The 17,809-nt window shown below is 42.8% G+C and overlaps 2 protein-coding genes across 5 annotated transcripts in view; one reads left to right on the top strand and one right to left on the bottom strand.

The window, feature by feature from the left end:
• Positions 1 to 1,342: 1,342 nt before the first annotated feature.
• Positions 1,343 to 10,110, bottom strand: slc1a1 (solute carrier family 1 member 1). The gene is made up of 12 exons (XM_041031080.1): positions 10,010 to 10,110; positions 7,562 to 7,702; positions 5,650 to 5,742; positions 5,429 to 5,543; positions 5,110 to 5,152; positions 4,875 to 4,970; positions 4,323 to 4,507; positions 3,308 to 3,415; positions 2,306 to 2,428; positions 1,906 to 2,100; positions 1,689 to 1,823; positions 1,343 to 1,583 (listed from the first exon to the last, which is right to left on the bottom strand). The coding sequence occupies exons 1-12, from the start codon at positions 10,107 to 10,109 to the stop codon at positions 1,343 to 1,345; spliced, it is 1,575 nt and encodes a 524-aa protein (XP_040887014.1). The 5' UTR covers position 10,110.
• Positions 10,111 to 12,596: 2,486 nt separating this feature from the next.
• Positions 12,597 to 17,809, top strand: part of rap1gds1 (RAP1, GTP-GDP dissociation stimulator 1) — a 28,550-nt gene continuing 23,337 nt past the window's right edge. For all 4 annotated transcript variants that reach the window (XR_005893075.1, XM_041030893.1, XM_041030894.1 and 1 more), the window contains exons 1-3: positions 12,597 to 12,958; positions 15,555 to 15,662; positions 16,619 to 16,741. Coding sequence is in view for 3 of the 4 variants with exons in the window: in XM_041030893.1 (XP_040886827.1) it covers positions 12,955 to 12,958; positions 15,555 to 15,662; positions 16,619 to 16,741 (235 nt within the window). In the remaining variant the exon portion in view is untranslated. The remainder of the gene's footprint in view (positions 12,959 to 15,554; positions 15,663 to 16,618; positions 16,742 to 17,809) is intronic.

The raw sequence follows: 17,809 nt of genomic DNA, 5'->3' as shown, positions 1-17,809 counted from the left end.
AAATCAATATCTGTGTATCGTGGGCATGACAGGGAATGATGAGATAAAGCTGTCGTAGCTGTCTGTAAGGATGCACTGTTCCGTATTTAATGCACAGACCTGACAGTCTTATCGATCGCCTCAGCTCACTCTTCACCAGAAAAGCTAAAATGTGCATTTCCCAAAATGTCAAACTAAATTCCTTTAGTTCCCAAAGGTTTTCATGTGTTGTTTCAACAAAAGTGTTTATAACCAGCTAAAATTTGTTAAACAGACGAAAGCTTGCCATGCAACTGTGTCATAGCTGAGCTACATTTGAACATACTTCAACCCTACAACATAGTGAAAATAAATTTGTCATTTTTAAAAAGCACATAGGAAGAAACATTTGATTATCAGATTATTGACATATATATCGATTAGCTGACAATTAAAATGGTCTGGTTTGAGAGGGTACAATCAGTAGGTATTGAATATACTAGTATATATAAGTATATTCGCTGCCTGAACACAGACAATGCTTATGATAGTTTAACTTTGCAATGCATCAATAAATGCTAGCGATTTGGTTCTGAAAAAAATGTCCTCAAATTTCACAGTGTTCATTGACTCCAACAGCTTTTGTTGACCATCTCCAGTCTCTGTGAAGTCTCCATTTAAAAAAAAAAAAAAAAAAAAATCAGTCTGCCAGCAATTGCCATTACTCTAACATATTGCCTCATGCAGCTCGGTGAAAAAACTCTTTATATGTTTGGCACAGTTTAAATATACAGAGAGATATACAAGCAGTGCATCATAGGACATAGACATTTAACAAGAGCCACACACCCACCCACACACACACACACACACAGAAAAACATCATTCATTTTCTAGAGAATTAACCTCTAATCACGGAGCGAATAAAGTACATAGGACGGAATTTATATTTTCCTTTTTTGCAAAGTACACACACCTCGCCCAAAAAGAATATCCTCATGCACACAAACACACATGCATACATACATACATACATACATACATACATACATACATACATACATACACACACAGCTTCTTTTGAGTGCATCTTTGGAAGAAAGAACACACTCTTATTCAAAATAAAACTGACTTTTCTTAATCTTGGCACAATTTGAGTAAGAGGGAAGCACTTTAATCTAGTCGTTGGTTGTAAATGTCCGACGTGAAGGGTGATCATCTTAGATAATCTTAATGGAGGCTGCTATTGCTGATGTCTGAGCTTGGATGGGTCTGGTTGGATAGTTTTCCTCTCTCGTCGTGGTGCTGATACATGATGGAAGGTTTTCTGCTTTACACCCCTAGCAGTGTGGCACTTTCTCTGCACCTCTGAGCCAGCCAGAGGCTAAAACTGTGAGGTTTCAGTGAAGGAGATCGCATCTGTCTTGTCGACGGTGAAACCTCCGTTCACATAGGATTTCTTCTCGCACTCTTCGTCATCCAAAGTGGCTTCCAGAGCGAAGGGGTTGGCGACATCCACGTCCGAAGTCAGGTCCATCCGCTCAAGTTCCCTCTTGGATAGTTTCTGAACAATACCGGCCCCATAAGCATCACCCAGCACATTGATCATAGTGCGGAACCGATCCCTGAAACACACCACTCAAAATAAATCTACAGGGTCGGCCTTGTTCGAACTTAAGCAGAAAAAGTAAGAAAAACATTTCAGATGGAAGGACAGCGGATGAACTTACAGAAGCCAATCCACAGCCACTATCAGAGTAACATCACTTGCAGGTAACCCTACGGCTGTTAACACTATCACCATGGTGACAAGGCCAGCGTTAGGGACCCCTGCTGCTCCAATACTGGCAACAGTTGCTGTTATACTGAAACAAAATGTCAAAAAAAAGAACACAATTGGTACGTACTCTGAGAGAAAAGAAATTCGTCTGAGTAACCAAACTGTACCTGATGGTGACAATCTGGCCCACGTCCAGAGAGTAGTCATTCAGCTGGGCGATGAAAATGGCGGCAACCGCCTCGTACAGTGCTGTGCCATCCATGTTAATGGTGGCACCCACTGGGAGGACAAAGCGGGTGATCCGCTTGTCAATGCGGTTGTTCTCCTCTGCGCATCGGAAGGTGACGGGTAGAGTGGCAGAGCTGGAAGACAATCATCAAACTTAGCTGGTTTTGTTACTGCGACCTTATGGCTTGCTGGAGCCACAAGGTCTCACAATGGTTTTGCTGCTGCCCTGAATTTAAATATACAGCTATATGTATGTTGTTTCAAGGCGATGCATGCACAAGTAGTGTTAGGTACAGAAAAGGATTTGGCTTTACGAGCAGAAGCTTGGAGGATTCTCACCTCGAGGATATCATGAGTGCTGTCACCAGGGCCTGAGCCATCCCCAGTGTGAATGTATACGGGTTCTTCCTCACAATGATGAAGAAGATGAGTGGCAGGCAGACAGTGGCGTGGATAGCTAGACTGAGGGACCAAACAGACATTATTAGGATAATCTACTTGAGGGGAATTACTAAAAGTGCTTATAGTTCAGTTTCGTGTTACTAACTGCTCAGTTGGCCCACAGAGAATTTAACAGGTTCATCTGGAGTTTGTTACAGATTATCATCAATACCTTTGCCCTTATGATGGGCTCATAACTTTTCCCTTGGAAAATAGTTAGTGGAAGATAGTTTCAGTGTTTAACCCAGACCTGATTAAATGTTACTGATGCATACAACAACTTCACCAATGCTATCAGTTTGTAAAAACTGACCACTCTGGAGTGGCTTCTCGGCTTCTCAATCCAACAAGGCAGTTATTTAGGCCTTGAAAAACATAATAAATGTAGGATTATGTTAAATGCTGAGCAAGACCACACACTCCCCCCTCTCAGAGCCCTAATGATTCTGATCAGAACTGATAGCGAAGATATAAATACTGATAAAAGATCTTGAATTAAGGGACCCAAAGACCCAAAAGTAATTATAACTTATCGATAGAGTTAAGCTATTGTGCTTCTAAAAAGGCAGATTTGAAGAGTTTTGTCTTCTGTTTGAAATTGTGTAAAAAAAAATAAAGAAGCCTGATGTCGTCACAGGAACCTTGGACTAACCCTGCGACCTAACTGAAGGGGATTTACTGTACAGTCTTTAATAGCGTCACTTAGATTTAGAGGTGCAAGCGCAGCTTTCATTACTGCATCTGCAGGTTGAGCAGTTTTAAATGTCCTTGGCCCTTATCAGTGCCCACGCAGAGCTTGGCTTTTACTGTATCCCTGTGGGGAGGAGAGACTCGGCCCAAATGTCAACCATAAATCCCAGTGTCTGGAACAGGCGGATACAGAGTAATGGGACGACTTACCCACTCAGCACCGTCACCATGTAAAGACCCATCTTCCTGAAGATCTCCCAGTCTTCCACCTCGATGATCTTAGCAGCAATTAGGAACAGGATGCCTACTGGCATGTAGCTGAAAAAACACAAGTACTTTGAATTATCTGGGGTATAGAAGCTAAGATTATGGCAAATATTGTCTATTTGGATTGCAGCTGAAATAATAAGTTGATTAATTGATTTCAGAAAAATGATGAGCAACAATTTTGAATGAATTATTCAAATCTAGACATAAATTGGACACGGTGTCAAAATGGATTTGAATATTGTATCTACCAAAGATCCAAAGTGTTCTCTTACCAAACCTGGTATTAGTTTTCCAGTTGGGTTGATGCTGTTTTATTGCACTTTATTTGTTTTGAACTTGGGTCAAGATGATCCTCTCTTATCTTATCTTATCTTTAAGACTGTGCCATGTTGTCTGTGTGTTACGTTTTACAAGTGGTTACAAAACCCTTGCGGGAAAGGGGAAAGAGAGACATCATAGTTTTGGCAATGCGTTGTGTTAGCCTGGCAAGCTAACAGGTGAGCAGTGGTAGAGAGAATCAGGGTCTGTATACAGGTACAGTTTGGAGGTGTTTCTATTTTACCCGGGTATTTCCATTTGATGCTGCTTTATGCTTGCAGAGGGAAATGTCCTACTGTTTAGTCCATCACAGCTTAACAAAGATGATGCATGACAATTGATTAAACCATTTAGCTACTTAACTGTTGAAATTAGCTTCAACTTGACCACACACTGGATTAAAAATGGTGCTTAAATGAGGCTGTATAGATGCTATAGTATCCCGTGCTAGCTCTAGACACATAAGAGAAATAGCTTGTTGGCCAATTAGTCTGAGTGTAGTGTTGTGTGTTGCAGGGCTGCAGTGTATTTGTTGCATTTCAGGATTTGGTGTTTCCCCTGATGTTTGTGCTTTCACTCTTGCACGCAGTTTGTCCTTAAGGGCCACCATAAATACTTTTTTAAAAAAAATACATACCACATAATTATCTGGACCAGTTTCATGGTTGCTTCATTCAGGGCGTCAAAAAATTCCAGGAGGATTCGTCCCTTCTCACCCATCTTCCCAATAACAAGGCCAAATGCCACGCAGAACACGATGAGGCCCAACACGTTGATTCCATCCGAGTATGACCCAACGATTTTATAGTTCTTAGTGATATTCTGCCGAGAGGGGAGACAAGGAGGCGATTCATTCTGTTTAGCCAAGACCAGGCCAGGAAGCTGCTTTCACAACCACATTAGTAGACTCTAAAGACCCATTGATAAGCTGTGCAAATGTGTTCTGCGGGATCACAGTCCACTGGCCCGTGGGTACTTATAGCCCGTGATTGGGTTTTCTGATGCTTTTAGATTTTTGATTTATCAGGTGCAGAAACATGAAACGTAAAGTGGAGCTGATAGATCAACAAAGAAGCACTGTCATGTAAAGATTAAAAACCCAACAGTCATGTTAATGGATCATCCTGACGGAAAACACCCTGGTTGCAAGTGTAGCTTTGCATTAAGGCAGAGTAATGTGTGCACTTACCTCTACTGCTGCCATGATAGTAGTTGTGAGAGGTGGGATTGTGGTGGTGTCGCCCAAAACCTTTGGAGGCTCCATCTCTTTGCGCTTAGTCTTGTACTGGAGCAATTAGTTAAATTTGACAGCATCAGTTTCAATCACATGGCTACAAACTGTACACCCACTGAACCTGTATGATACTTTAAACATGCACAGGAAGTGGAACAGGAATGAATAATGGAAGTGTAACCCTTCTTACCTGCTGAAAACAGGCCTGCACCAGATTTTCTGGAAACATGTTTCTGTTGATGTAAAAGACAAGATTGGGGGTGAATGTCACAAAAGGTAATGATGTGTACTTAGATCATTCCTCGACAGATTCTTTATTTAGGGAGGGAATGATTTTCATGTTCATAAAGTCTTTTGTGTCAGTGGAGTTGAAACACACGTTATTTGCAGATGTCTTCCCCAGGGATGGAAAGATTTTGTCAATAGAAAGTTGTGGGTGATCCAGATTTTCATTAAGATGGGGAGACATTGAGATTAGGCCATGATAGAGGCTGTGACGACGGGGTCACCTGATGAGGTCCAAGAGCGTGTCAACTGTCGTGACGTTGGGCGTGGTCCCTTCTCTGTCAATGTGATCAGCTGTCTGAGAGACGCCCGGTTTGATAGTCATCACCAGAATGATTCCTGTAACAGATGACACCACTCAGGATGCTGTGATGACAGCAGATGCTATATACAATAGGTTTCGTATCAGAGCGGGAACCGACAGATCGTGGAGGAGAGGGCTCACCCAGAACGACTGCAATGATGGTTGTTGAGAAGTAATAAATAACAGCCCGCAGACCTATCTTTCCCGAAACCTCGGAGTCCAGGGCTGCGACACCTGTACGCAAAAAGCACAATGTTTAATTCAAAACTTCATTCAAAGCAAAAGCTCAGCTTCAAAGCTAAATAATAATCTATTGTAGTATTTACTGTAAATTCTATCATTCATTTAGCGGTATCAGTACATTGCAGAGCAATTTCCATTTAAGAAAATTCTGAATCTCCATAGTTTTTGGTCTAAAACACGGGAGAAATTAAAGATACCAAATCAAAAAATATTATTCTCAAATGCCTATTTCTCATCATTACGACAAGGAGCCTAGAACTTATGCTAAAGCTTCACATTCTCATTATCACCAAGCATATACTGAACTCTTCCAGCTTGTCTGGACAGGAAAAAGGTGGATCCAAGCCTGATATGTATAACTCCAACACGACTTCCTACATTTCACAGTAGGAAATGATGGTTCACAGGTGTGGGAAAACTCTGGGGAGATACAGGTGGGAAAAACAAATCCCAGCCACATCAAGCAGTTCAGGAGCTGGTATTATGAACAAGCAATGGAACAAAATACCAAGATGGAAAAGTCTTTTTTTCTTTACATCTTGTCACATTTCAACAAATTGGCTGCATTATTGCACTAAAGCCATAGATGTGACAGAATCAGAATTGAACGAATAGAAAAAGAAAGAACCCAGCAGGAGCATCAGAATAACAATAACATATACTCTGCACACACACATATGTACAAATATGGGCTTACAAGCTAACATATGTCTTGCACATGACAACTGGTCACTGTCAGTCTCTGTCCCCTCAGTTAGCCAGAATGAAGCTATGAAGTCTATTGGTATCCACCGTCTCTACCACATGTTGCCAGATCTCTTGTTAAATCTCTGCATATTGTCAGTGTAAATGTTGGTTTTCCAGAGGGGACTGTACCGGTCCTTTAATGTGGGAACGTGCATTGGATTAGGCCAATATTAAATGTGTATTTGTTCTGAGATGCTCTGAACCATCCTACCACTCTGAGGATGTTTCATACCTTTTAATGCTTGCCTCCTATAGTTTCCATCCTCTAGTTTCTCCTTTGTGCCATTTTTTAAATAAATGTTGACTGTTTTATAAAGACATATAATTACAAAAATACCATTGAGTTATTCATCATTCTGATTTGATTGATTGATTAGGTGAGACGGATGTATTCAGACCTGACCTGTGAGATTTGATTTTGTTTTTGATACATTTTATGAGTTGTCTCTAAACGTCTAAAGTTTTTTCTAATCATTAATACTGTTATGTAAATTCTACTCAGTTGGTTTTGGCCTAAACTAGAGAAAAAAAAATCAAACAAATCAGGTCTAAGAAGCAGGATCAATCTAGGAAAAGATTCCACGTCGATCTCCTTCACTTTGCGGCTCTGAGCCGTGAGAATCACCTGCCTAATTCCATCCAGGCAGGGATCCTCCATATCCCGCTGCGGATGTGGAGAAGGGATTAGTCAGAGCAGATGTAATGCGGCTCCTAAATGACATTCTTCAGCAGTCAACTGCAGCATCTGTTATCCTGCCGTCTTCTTGTGTATTTTGTGGCTGTTACTCCTCAGTGTTTTTCTCAGTCTGGATCACATAACCAAATTAGCATCGTCTTGCCTTCGTTGCATACAGACTACAGGAAACTAAAGGTGCGTGCAGCCTGACACTCTCTCACTGCGTCTCATTAGTGGAGATTACTATCTCCAAGAAAGACTAGCAGCAAATTCTTCTACAGACATCAGCTGGTCTCTAGTTTGTTTTGTTTACTGGGTAAATAAATAATACCTTTAGCATGAAGCTGTTTACGTGAACCTCCGTAGCCACGCTGTCATCAGATTTACCTGTTATCATGCTCGAAATGATGAGAGGCAGGATGACCAGCTTCAGCATCCGCATCAGGATCTCGCCCGGGAAGCCAAAGTACTGCTTGTGGAGGTGGGAGAGGGAGGCATACTCTCTGACCAAGACACCCAGGCTGATCCCTGAAAGAGCCCGAGAAAGACAAGAGGAGTCAGGGCCATGAGGACCGTCTGGTTTCTGTTGACTCACACAGCAAACATCTGTAATAGCTGTGTGTACAGATGTGGAAGCAGGATAGACAAGGAACATTTAAACGGGTGCTGAGTCGGCTGAACAAATGCATGATGATCACATTATTTTTTACAGGTCGATGATTTGTCAAGTGGAATTTATGAGGTAAAATGCACATTAGTGTATATTAAACTTTTTATATTTCCTAGCCATAAACGCCACATATATATCCCACTCAGGGATTTTAGTAATGCACGTCCAAACCAGCATGTGTGTTATCGCACACGACAGACCATTGTGAAAGGTGCTCGTAAAATGATGGAGGTGACCTAATGCATCATGAGTCCGACCCGCTGTATGATGGGTAACTCACTGACGCACACACTTCACAGGTGCAATATTTAATACTCAGAACAAAAAATGCTCTTTGTCTTCTGGCTGACAAATAATTTGGAATCTTGTTCTGAACTTTTGGACTGGAATTTTCCCTCTTTCATGAGTGTGTCTGTGTGTTAAGACACAGAGCTGCAGTCAGGATGCGGTTAGCCACGGACGGATTATGAGGCGGTGGGCCCCCGTGGGGGCAGACAAGTAAAATGACCCCCATCCTTCCTACATAGGGACCAGAAAAGGACTATGAACAACAGTCATTTTGTGCATCTTTGTGGTTGTTCTGCGTCACTTTGTGGTCATTTTGTCGTGGCTTTGCGTCTCTTCATAGTAGTTCTGCACCTCTTTCAGTGATGTTTTGCTTTGATGAAGCCCAGGAGCCTCCTGTGTCAAAATCAGAGGAGCTTTTACTTTTCTTAAATGTAAATGAGACACATCAGCGTGTCTTTATCGACAGGTCTGAACTGCAGCACCTGCCTGAAGCTCCTGAAAGCTGCTGGGTCTGATTTTTAGGTGCTTTGCATCAATCACACTACATCCCACTTAATATCACAGCTGCAGTCAGTGTATGATGATGATGATGATGATGGCTGTCGTAAAGACTCACGCCTTGATTTTATAACAGCGGCAAAACAGCGCACAGTTTCCTCCCAGCCCGCTGATGAATGTTTTGAAACTCAACTTTGAACTGCACTGATTTCACAACAAGGACAGTAGACCTGAGGAAATTTGGGGACAAAGTCCAGACCTTTACCTCTAACGCTGACTTCTTTTTAATGCTACACATGGCCAGCAATCAAGAGAAATCTTCTTTGCAAGGCAATAAAATATGAATTTCAGCAAACAGATTTGTAGCCTAATAAGAAAGCAGTCTGGGAGAGGCTTCTTGGGAAGTGAGGTCATCAAGGTAAATGAACAACAAGGGATGACAGAGATTATAGCTGTGGAAAAAACAAGATGCAACATAACATGTGTGTCCATATTTAGCTGCTAAGCTAATGCGGGTTACAGGAGCATTTAAATATGTAATCAAGAAAAGAAGAATGATTCTACTTTAATGTTTGTGCATTAAATATCTAGAGAGAGCAGGGAGGTAGTTAGCCTAGCTTAGCATAAAGACTGGAAGCAGTGGGAAACAGCTAGCCTGGCTGTGTCCAGAGTTTAAAAACACACCCAAAATGTCTAAAGCTCACTGATTAACAAATTAGCCTGCGTCTCATTTACAAATTAACCAAATGATCTACATCATGTTAATCAGTGAGCTTTAGAGGTGTTGACAGGTGTAATTTTATGAACTTTGCACAGAGCCAGGCTAGCTGTTTCCCCCTGCTTCCAGTCTTTATGCTAAGCTAAGCTTAGAGGATGCACAGTTTGGCGTAATTAGTCCAGAAAAAAAAAAAAAAAAAAAAGCCTATATATTTTAAGCACCTGCAGGTGGCTTGCAATGTATAGGCTATGCACTGTGCTGTGCTGCCTCAGTGCTGGGACTCCACTCACAGACCCGGCATCAGCTGTCAGTTCAGTCTGGTCACGTTTGACTGAGACATGTCCAGACACGGGGGGGGGGGGGGGGGGGGGGGGAACCTGCTCTCTGTCTCTGGACAGAGGACAGAGGCTACGTCTCCCATAACACCACACTCACAGAATCAAGTATCATTAAGAAATATGATGCATGCACCATACACACCATACATGTCTGGTGCTGTTTAGTCAAGCAGCGCAAAGCCGATGGAAAGAGAGGATGATTTATTTCAACAGTGGCAGCAGCAGAAAGCAAGACTGAATGGTATAAAACAAAGAGGGAGGGATACATGTGTAAACAGCAGTGAAGATAAGTAAAAAAAAAAAATGAAGAGGTTTCCACATACCAAGCAGCACTGACAAAACCGTGGCAATCAGAAGCCAGTTCCTCTTCAGCAAGCCTTTGAAATTCACGCCTCGTCGCTCTTTGTTGCCCATCATGTCCATGGTGTTTGCTTTCTTCTTTTCTCTCTCTCCAGAAAAGGGGGAAGAAACGACAACAATGGCCCCCGTGGAGACACAAAAGACTCCTGCGGCCGGTGGGATGTCAGATGCAGACGAGGCAGAGAGGGATGGAGGAGCAGCAGCTGCGTTGCTACAGCAAAGGATGCGGCCGTCAGACGCTGCTGATGGCCAGCGTTGGTGTGAGGGAGGGAGTGTGTGTGAGTGTGTGTGTGGGGAGAGAGAGGAAGGGAAGGAAGGAGGGAGGGAAGGAGGGAGGGAGATGGTTGGTCTTCTCCCTCCACCACCCTTCCCCCACACAAGGTGTCTGACATTTTCTCCTTTTTATGAGTGACACCAGCCTGCGTGGTTTGGCCGAGGAATTAGGAATAAAAGAAAATAAAAAATAAAAATTGCTCAACCTGGAGGAAAGATGGGATGTGGACATCTGGACATCTGTCTGTGTCCAGGAGCCCACACCTGCATAATCTGCCCAATGCTTCAGGCTGTTTGGACTTATATAAATATTAGCTCTTTATTGAACTTGTTTCATATTAGAATGTTTAAAGTTATTTGGCATTTATTAATGACACTGAATAAACACTGTAACTAATGATAAGCGTGAGTCCCAGCACATTTTTAGTCATTTTAAAAAAGACACCAAGAGACTGTCTGTGTGTGACTGTCCTCCTTGATCTTTGTCCAGCCGTCCACTCCTGGTCAATGACCTCTGACCTCTTGCCACCGGTTGCTGCTGTGAGCAGACTTGGTCTGATCTTTACAGACCACTTGTTATCACAATTGATGACAGCTGAGCCGGTTCTGGTCTCTGATGCAGCAGAGAGCTCAGAAAAAGCTTTTGCCACAGAAATCCTGAAGAGGTTAAAGTATATGAGGTTTAAAAATGCTCAGATTTTGTATGATCGCTGTGATCATCTCTCCTGTCCATGTTGACAAAGTTTCTAGTTAGTGCTAAAAAAATTTCATGGACCTGGACACTACGTTGTTATTAGCTTTGACATGTTTTGCTGACCACCCTCAGGTTAAACTCGATGAATAGCAAAGTCTTAGTGTGTCTTAGTAGCCGAACGTAGTCGCCATGGACTCCTGTTGTTTCTTCTGAAGTGCCTTGCCGCGGCGGGCTCGGACCTGGACTCGGTTGCATCTGCATGCGTCAGGAACAGACTGTGCACTGTTGGAGCCAGGCTCCATCTGGGGCTCCTTGCCAGACACACACCCACTGCCTCCTCTCAGCACCAGAGCCATGGCTCTGAACTTGGCATGACCATTACTGGTGGTGTACATTAATACCTTTATGATACATAGAATGGTCAAAGTCACTGTTCCACCAACAATATATATAATGCATCTATATGATCCAAGACTTAGATTTTTCATCAGCAAGATACAAGTTCATAACTATCAGGGACCAGTTTAGACTGTCAGCAGACCAGCAGGGGCCATCATAAACTCGTTTCAGCTAGATTAGCTAGGTAATGAAAAATGTGCAGACGCACAAGAGGCAGAGGAACCACAGGTAAGCACAGTGCAGCTCTGTGGACAAACTACATCAATCACACTATTGTGTATTGCTCATTGTAATGTTAGTCCAGACGGTTTTGATTATAAAAAGCTATAGAAAACCTATTGAGTGGACTTTGAGGTTAAGTTTGTGTAGTGTTTGTTTTCCCCAAACCAAATCCTTTCAATGCAATGCATTTTGGCTGCTGACTGTCAGTGTATATATCAGATGTCTGAGTGTTCTTGAACACACCACCAAGGGGGGATTGACCAAACCAAGTAACTGATTCGGAAATGTAACTGTGATTAGGATAAAGGGAAGCTGCTTTTAGACAGCTTCCTCTTACTTCTGCCTCTTTTAGCAGCGATTAAAACATTTTAAACCACATTTCATTGAAAAACTGATGGATGGATGTTTCTTTTAAATGTTGGGTTACAACTAACTGTATGTGTCCATTCCTCAGGAGAGATGTATTTTTATAATTTGATGCCAGGTACTCTACTGACTTCAGTTCATTTCTAAAGAGACATCCACGCTTTAAAACTGAATTCAAGACTTTTAAAATCACACTGAAAGGCAACGATTCCCAGCATCTTTGGCTTTTATTATTATTGGCTACCTTTTGTGCCCCCCCAGATTTATTTTGCGACCTCTTTGCGGGGTCCCAACCCATAGATTGGAAACTACTGGTGTAAAGCAATTTTACATTAAAAAGCATCATATGAGTGGCTGTTTTTTATTTGGGGAATTGATCTGATCAGGACACTTGTTCCAGACTAGCTAGATAAAAAAAATGACCAACCTGTATGGCCAGGTTGAATGTCCGCTTGGCATCTATCTTGTGCTTTTAGAGGTCTTCTGCTGTCATCTACAGGCGATATGTCATATTACATCGTGTTTCTTACAATGGTTTTATTTTGAAGGTTGTGTCCGGAAGTCGTACTCTCCATCTCCGTTCTGGCTGACTTGACTGTGGCATGAGACTGAGCCAGTCGTCCGGAGGAGCGCCAGCCAGCAGGTCTTGACTGTAGGTGTGGATATGAGAGGAAGTCAGATGTGTTAAACCTGGTAGTCAGCCGGTGTACAGGCCGCTGCGCAGCAGCATCCATCTGAGCGGGAGTGCTCGACCGGCCGGGCGGCTGCTGTCTCTACCTAACTGGCTAGCTAACCTACCCAACCTAAACCCGCTAACTTCACCGGTTTAAAGGCGGTTTAAAAGGGACGAACCGTGTGGGGGGAAGCGGGGCCTCCGGCTACTACGACTCGGTTTTCAGCTGACCTGGAGAACTTAGCACCCCGGTTTATTTTCCGGAGTAACATCCTCCCGAGATGGGTGAGTAGACAGCTAGCTAGCCAGCTCACTCTGAGCCGAGTTAGCTAACAAGAGCTGCTTTCACACTTCATTTAAACCAGAAATGCTTATCATGGAAACGCCTGCAAGCAGCCACGTATGTGTGACTGTAGACGTTATGTGTCATTCATTAAAGCCGGAATAGCTTTACGTTGAACCTCATAGTTTCCCGCTGTATAATAATAACGGTAGTTCTGGAGAAAGCTGACTGTGGCTAGATGGTGTGTACGTGCGCGCGTGTGAGCGTGTCTGCCTCAGTGCTCGGGTGGGGTAGCTTCCCTGACTCCATCCACTCTCCGCTCTCAGTGGTCGTCATGTTTTTCCTTTAAGCGGTGCTAGCTCCGCAAACATGATGTGTTCTCATATTGCCTTCTGTTTGTTGTTGCCTGATGTAATTCAGCTGGGACTGGAAATGGTTTCGAAGGTCCCCGGCAGCTACGTGGATGTACATCCCCTGAAATGGCAGTATGCTGCTGATGGTGTAGATGGCACTCCTCCATCTCCACAGCTGTTATGCAATAGGATCCAGCAGCCCACTTTGTGTTGCTGTTTATACAGCACTGCTCTCTGTAGTGTTACTGTTTGAACTGGTTATTGATGATAGACACACACTCGTTACCAGTTGCCAGAGTACAGGCTTGTGACTATTGTGGTGCTGCATCTTCATAGAGTTTAAATACAAATTGACATTAAAAATTAAAAGCCTGCTGTAGATTCTCTAAACATTATTCCTGTGTCTGTCACATTAGAAAACCAGAGGTCCCTATGAGGCGCTGGCACCAGGAGCAGTATTTGTTTGACAGTTTATTAGGTGCTTCATAAGGTCTGAGCCCGGGCTGGATCGATGATGTTGTCATTTCATATAAGACATCCAGGGATGGAGGGATGGATGTGTGGGTTGTGCAGCGCACAAGCAACTGACAGAAACAACGAGGTCACTGCAACAGTGTCTGCAACCCTTATGCAATACTAGATCATCACCTGGTTTCTAGGTACATTGCTGGAATGACCGTTCAGGAATATTCATGGTGTGACTGCAGCAGTTCTTAATATTATCTTCATCTCTATTGCTGATCAATGAAATATTGGAGAAAGTAGTGTGTCACCCTCTGGAGTAATTAGAGTGCATTCTGGACCAAAACCAGACAGGTCGGTCCTAATCAGATTTTGCTGAGAATGTACACGGCATAGCTGCATCACTCTGTCTATAACACATGTAGTGAATATAAACTGCTTAATTAATAAATATCAATCAGCTGCTGTTTGGCCTATTTGTTGTAGCGGGTTAAAAACAGTCTGTTGGCTCAGACTGTAAATAGATATATATTGAATGTAGAGCTGGTGAATCAGGTTCATGCATTAGTGTAAATGTGGAGCAGGTGTGTCAAACATTACAAAACACAGCTCTATGAGAAGAGCCCCGAGGGGAATTGTTCACTGAGCTCATGGTCACTATTATATGATGTAATGAGGAAACGGCTAGACTGTAATTTGTTTCTTTGACTTATTAATAAGAATAACAGGAACGATATAGCATGTGATGGATGCACGCCAGTTCTAAATTATTGATCCAGTTACTGTGGTTAACATGGCTGGCATTACAGTGGAATGATGGCTTGGAGTCCTCATAATGGAGTAAAGAGGAGAAGAAAGAAGTTAAAAACATACAGTAAGAAGAGCTGCTTACAAAATTAAGAGACAAGACGCTTCAGTTACAGTTGGTTTTTAGGTTCCGAGGTACCTACCAGATGAAAATAACAAATAAAATAACGTTAAATCTCCAATTTTATATTTAAATTCTAAATTGCTTTGGAAATAAGGGGCTTTTTGTTAATATTCTTGTCACCGATGCATCATAAAACACTTCCCAGAGGGCAGCAGTGCAAGCTGACGAGTGGGTGGGTAGTATGTGACAGAATACAAATCTCCCAGCTGGTTCTCAGTGACTTTACTGGCTGTGCTGACCAGTCTAGCTAAGGTGTTTTTTTTTTAATATTTACAACTGAGATGCCCATGAGATGCTGAATTCATAAACACTCTCCAGACCCACTTATCCTGTGCAGGGTTGGAAAGGGTTGTGAGAAGCTACCTCAACACACACTGCACAGTTTCCCAGTCTATCACAGGGCCATACAAAATCGTATATCGTGTGGCCAGTATGGCACACCTCTTACCACACCAGGGTTAGTTAGACAGGTTTTCCCAAACTGGTTCCCCTCTCACACTCACACAAGTGTGGTCGACCTTTAAAAAAAAAAATTAAAGAATTCTGTGGTCATCTTCAAGTGAGCTCCATGTTTCGAAAGGGTTTTTCTGTGTGTGGAAATAAACCTGCAATAATTTCCCCCTCACATCCAATTAAAGAAATTACCATGGCTCCAAGCTCAAGTATCCGAAGGCTTATTGTGCTTTGCAGTCTTAATGCTCCATGGCTGACTCACTCCAGACTTTTTTTTTTTTCACGCCCCTCTTTCTGTCTCTGTATCCTTTTCAGCTTATCTCATCTATCGTCTCCTCCAACAAAAAAAAAAAAAAAAAAACCTGTCAGCTTTTGTTCATTAAACCTTTCTCTTTGCAGACAACCTGAGTGAAGCCCTGGAGAAGCTGAAGCTAGCGTCCACAGACAGCGCCACTGACAGCGTGGAGAGCTGTCTGGACTGCCTGCTCAAAGCTCTCGCCAACAACAGTAAGCAGTGTCTGATTTAAACCCGGTGTGTCGTAAAATCCGTTTTCTTTTGGTCTGTTAAAAAAATAAATAAATAAATGAAAATCAGTGGCAGTCTGCCGGCGCTGGACCTAGTGCCAGTTTTGTAATATTTCCTAAATGACTGAAATGTAAATTAAAACAGCTCTCTCATTAGTGTGATTAATTGTAAATTTCATAAATCTGGATTGTACTCAGATACGAAATGTATGTGTGCTGAAAATAAGGTTCTTGACTAAGCTGTGGCTGCATGGTGTCTGCCTAAAGACACATTTTTTTGGGCAGTGTGACAGTCTTTGCCAGACAGCTGACTAATTTGTAAGAGTGGACATCTTGCTGTTGAATGAGCAATTCTTTTCTAGCTGATTGTACAGCAGATTTTCATTGCCGTTCAACACATGTGCTGCTAAACCTGCGTGGCTAAACGCATTCCGTCTAATGTTTCATGTCACGGACTTGACCAATAACAGGCTCTTGTGCGCTGTGTTATTTTTGCTGACATTCGTGAAAGAGTCCTGGTGAAATCTCTGGATGTCAGTCCAAAACTGTTGTCCTCAGTATGAGACACATTAACCAGCGACGGCCTGCATCAAAGTCCTGTGCGTCAGAAATTAAAGACCTACTTTTTCCAGCATAAATCAATTTAGGTGTCTCTTTCTTGTGTTTCTTTGTAATTATCTGTTTACATAGTTGCACTGTTGTTCCCCAGGCGTTCAGAACACAGTCTGACATGGCTCAGAATTGATAATACGCGACCCATCTTGCACAGTGTGCCATACATTATACCTACAAGATCGCTGTGATCACACAGGGTTCAGGGTAACTCTTTTTAGAAAGTAATCTAGTTATCCCAGTGATGTTGAGAATACATAGGCATGCTGTAACTTTGAAAAACCTGCATTGATGTGATTGAAATGGCTTCTGTTTTTCCTCTCCAGACACCGAGGCCAGTGTGAAGATCCAGGAGATGGGCGTTCTTCCCTTGCTCCCCACTCTGCTAAACCCCCAGTCTTCCTGCACTCCTAAAGTAGCCAACGTCATAGCTGAGGTGGCCAAAAATGGTGAGGTTCGGCTTCCAAGCCCACCCTCCCAGGAACATCCTGACTTTCTGTTCCTCCATTTGTCAATTTTTACACTTTCTGCTGCTCACACCTTTTTTTTTTTTCTTCGTGAACACATTACTTTGATGGAAATGGAGCAGCCTTGTTAGTGATGTGTTATTTAAGAATCTTTTGTATGAATTATAATATTTGAAGAATCCAGCAGTTATGTGTTTGATTGACAGGTCATTTCAGACCGGGGCCAGTTTTAGCAGCCCTCCTTGGCGTTTCAGAACTAATCTGTCTCTGAGTGTGAGGTGGTTGTGTAAGGACTCAAACCTTGCATAACTGCAGTGTCAGAGAGCTTCCATTTTCCATAATGCCTCCGTGTGAGCACAGGAGAAGCTTTTAAAGCAGAGAAAAGCAGACATGAATAGAACTTGGGGCAAGAAAAGGTTAGGATAATGAATGGGTTTTTAGCAGCTTGCAAGACTGCAGCTAATGATCACTCCCCAGCAGTTTGCCAAGCTTGGCAGCAACCCGCTGGCATTTATCTGTCACAGCTTCCGGAAATGTCTGCAAGCAGCCAAGTGACTGCTGGGGCTAAAGACAACTCCCTTTCTGTCTGACAGTTTGAACCGACTTGATTGTTTTTAAAGCTGCACAGGGCAGGATTTAATGTGGAAAACCTGTTCGACTTATTAGCATACATGTAAATCACCACCACCGCAGAGGAGAGTGTCTCACCCAAGCTAAAGACCCGCTGGTTCCATCCTGATGGCCCACATGAGAATCTGATTACAGTACGGTCACTAGTGAGACATCCTGTCCACGTACGGGTCTTGGTGACTTCATGCTTAATGTCTGTGGGAAATGTAAACTTTCTCTGAGATAGCAGTGAGTAATCATCTCATCCAGAGAAAGCAGGACAATCCTCAGTGAGATTTTTTTCTTTTACCCCTTTGTTGAAAAGCAGCACAGACAGCTGGGGGAGGGGGGGGGGGTGGCAACTATGAGAATGCAAGAAGTGGGCAGCAAATCAACTCTTCCTGTGGGTAAAGGTGCATTAGAGTCTGCTGTGATCAGCAA

This window comes from Toxotes jaculatrix, chromosome 23, assembly GCF_017976425.1.
Source record: "Toxotes jaculatrix isolate fToxJac2 chromosome 23, fToxJac2.pri, whole genome shotgun sequence".
Taxonomy (NCBI): Eukaryota; Metazoa; Chordata; class Actinopteri; family Toxotidae; genus Toxotes; species Toxotes jaculatrix.
The sequence above is the reverse complement of the archived record's forward strand: the minus strand, read 5'-3'. Positions and strand labels throughout refer to the sequence as shown.

Coding starts and splice junctions, on each gene's coding strand:
- slc1a1 (XM_041031080.1), bottom strand. CDS start 10,109: ATGGACATGATGGGCAACAAAGAGCGACGAGGCGTGAATTTCAAAGGC. Junction 5,544..5,649: donor CATCATTGCAGTCGTTCTGG/GTGAGCCCTCTC, acceptor CATCTGTTACAG/GAATCATTCTGGTGATGACT. Junction 1,824..1,905: donor GGCCAGATTGTCACCATCAG/GTACAGTTTGGT, acceptor ATTTTGTTTCAG/TATAACAGCAACTGTTGCCA.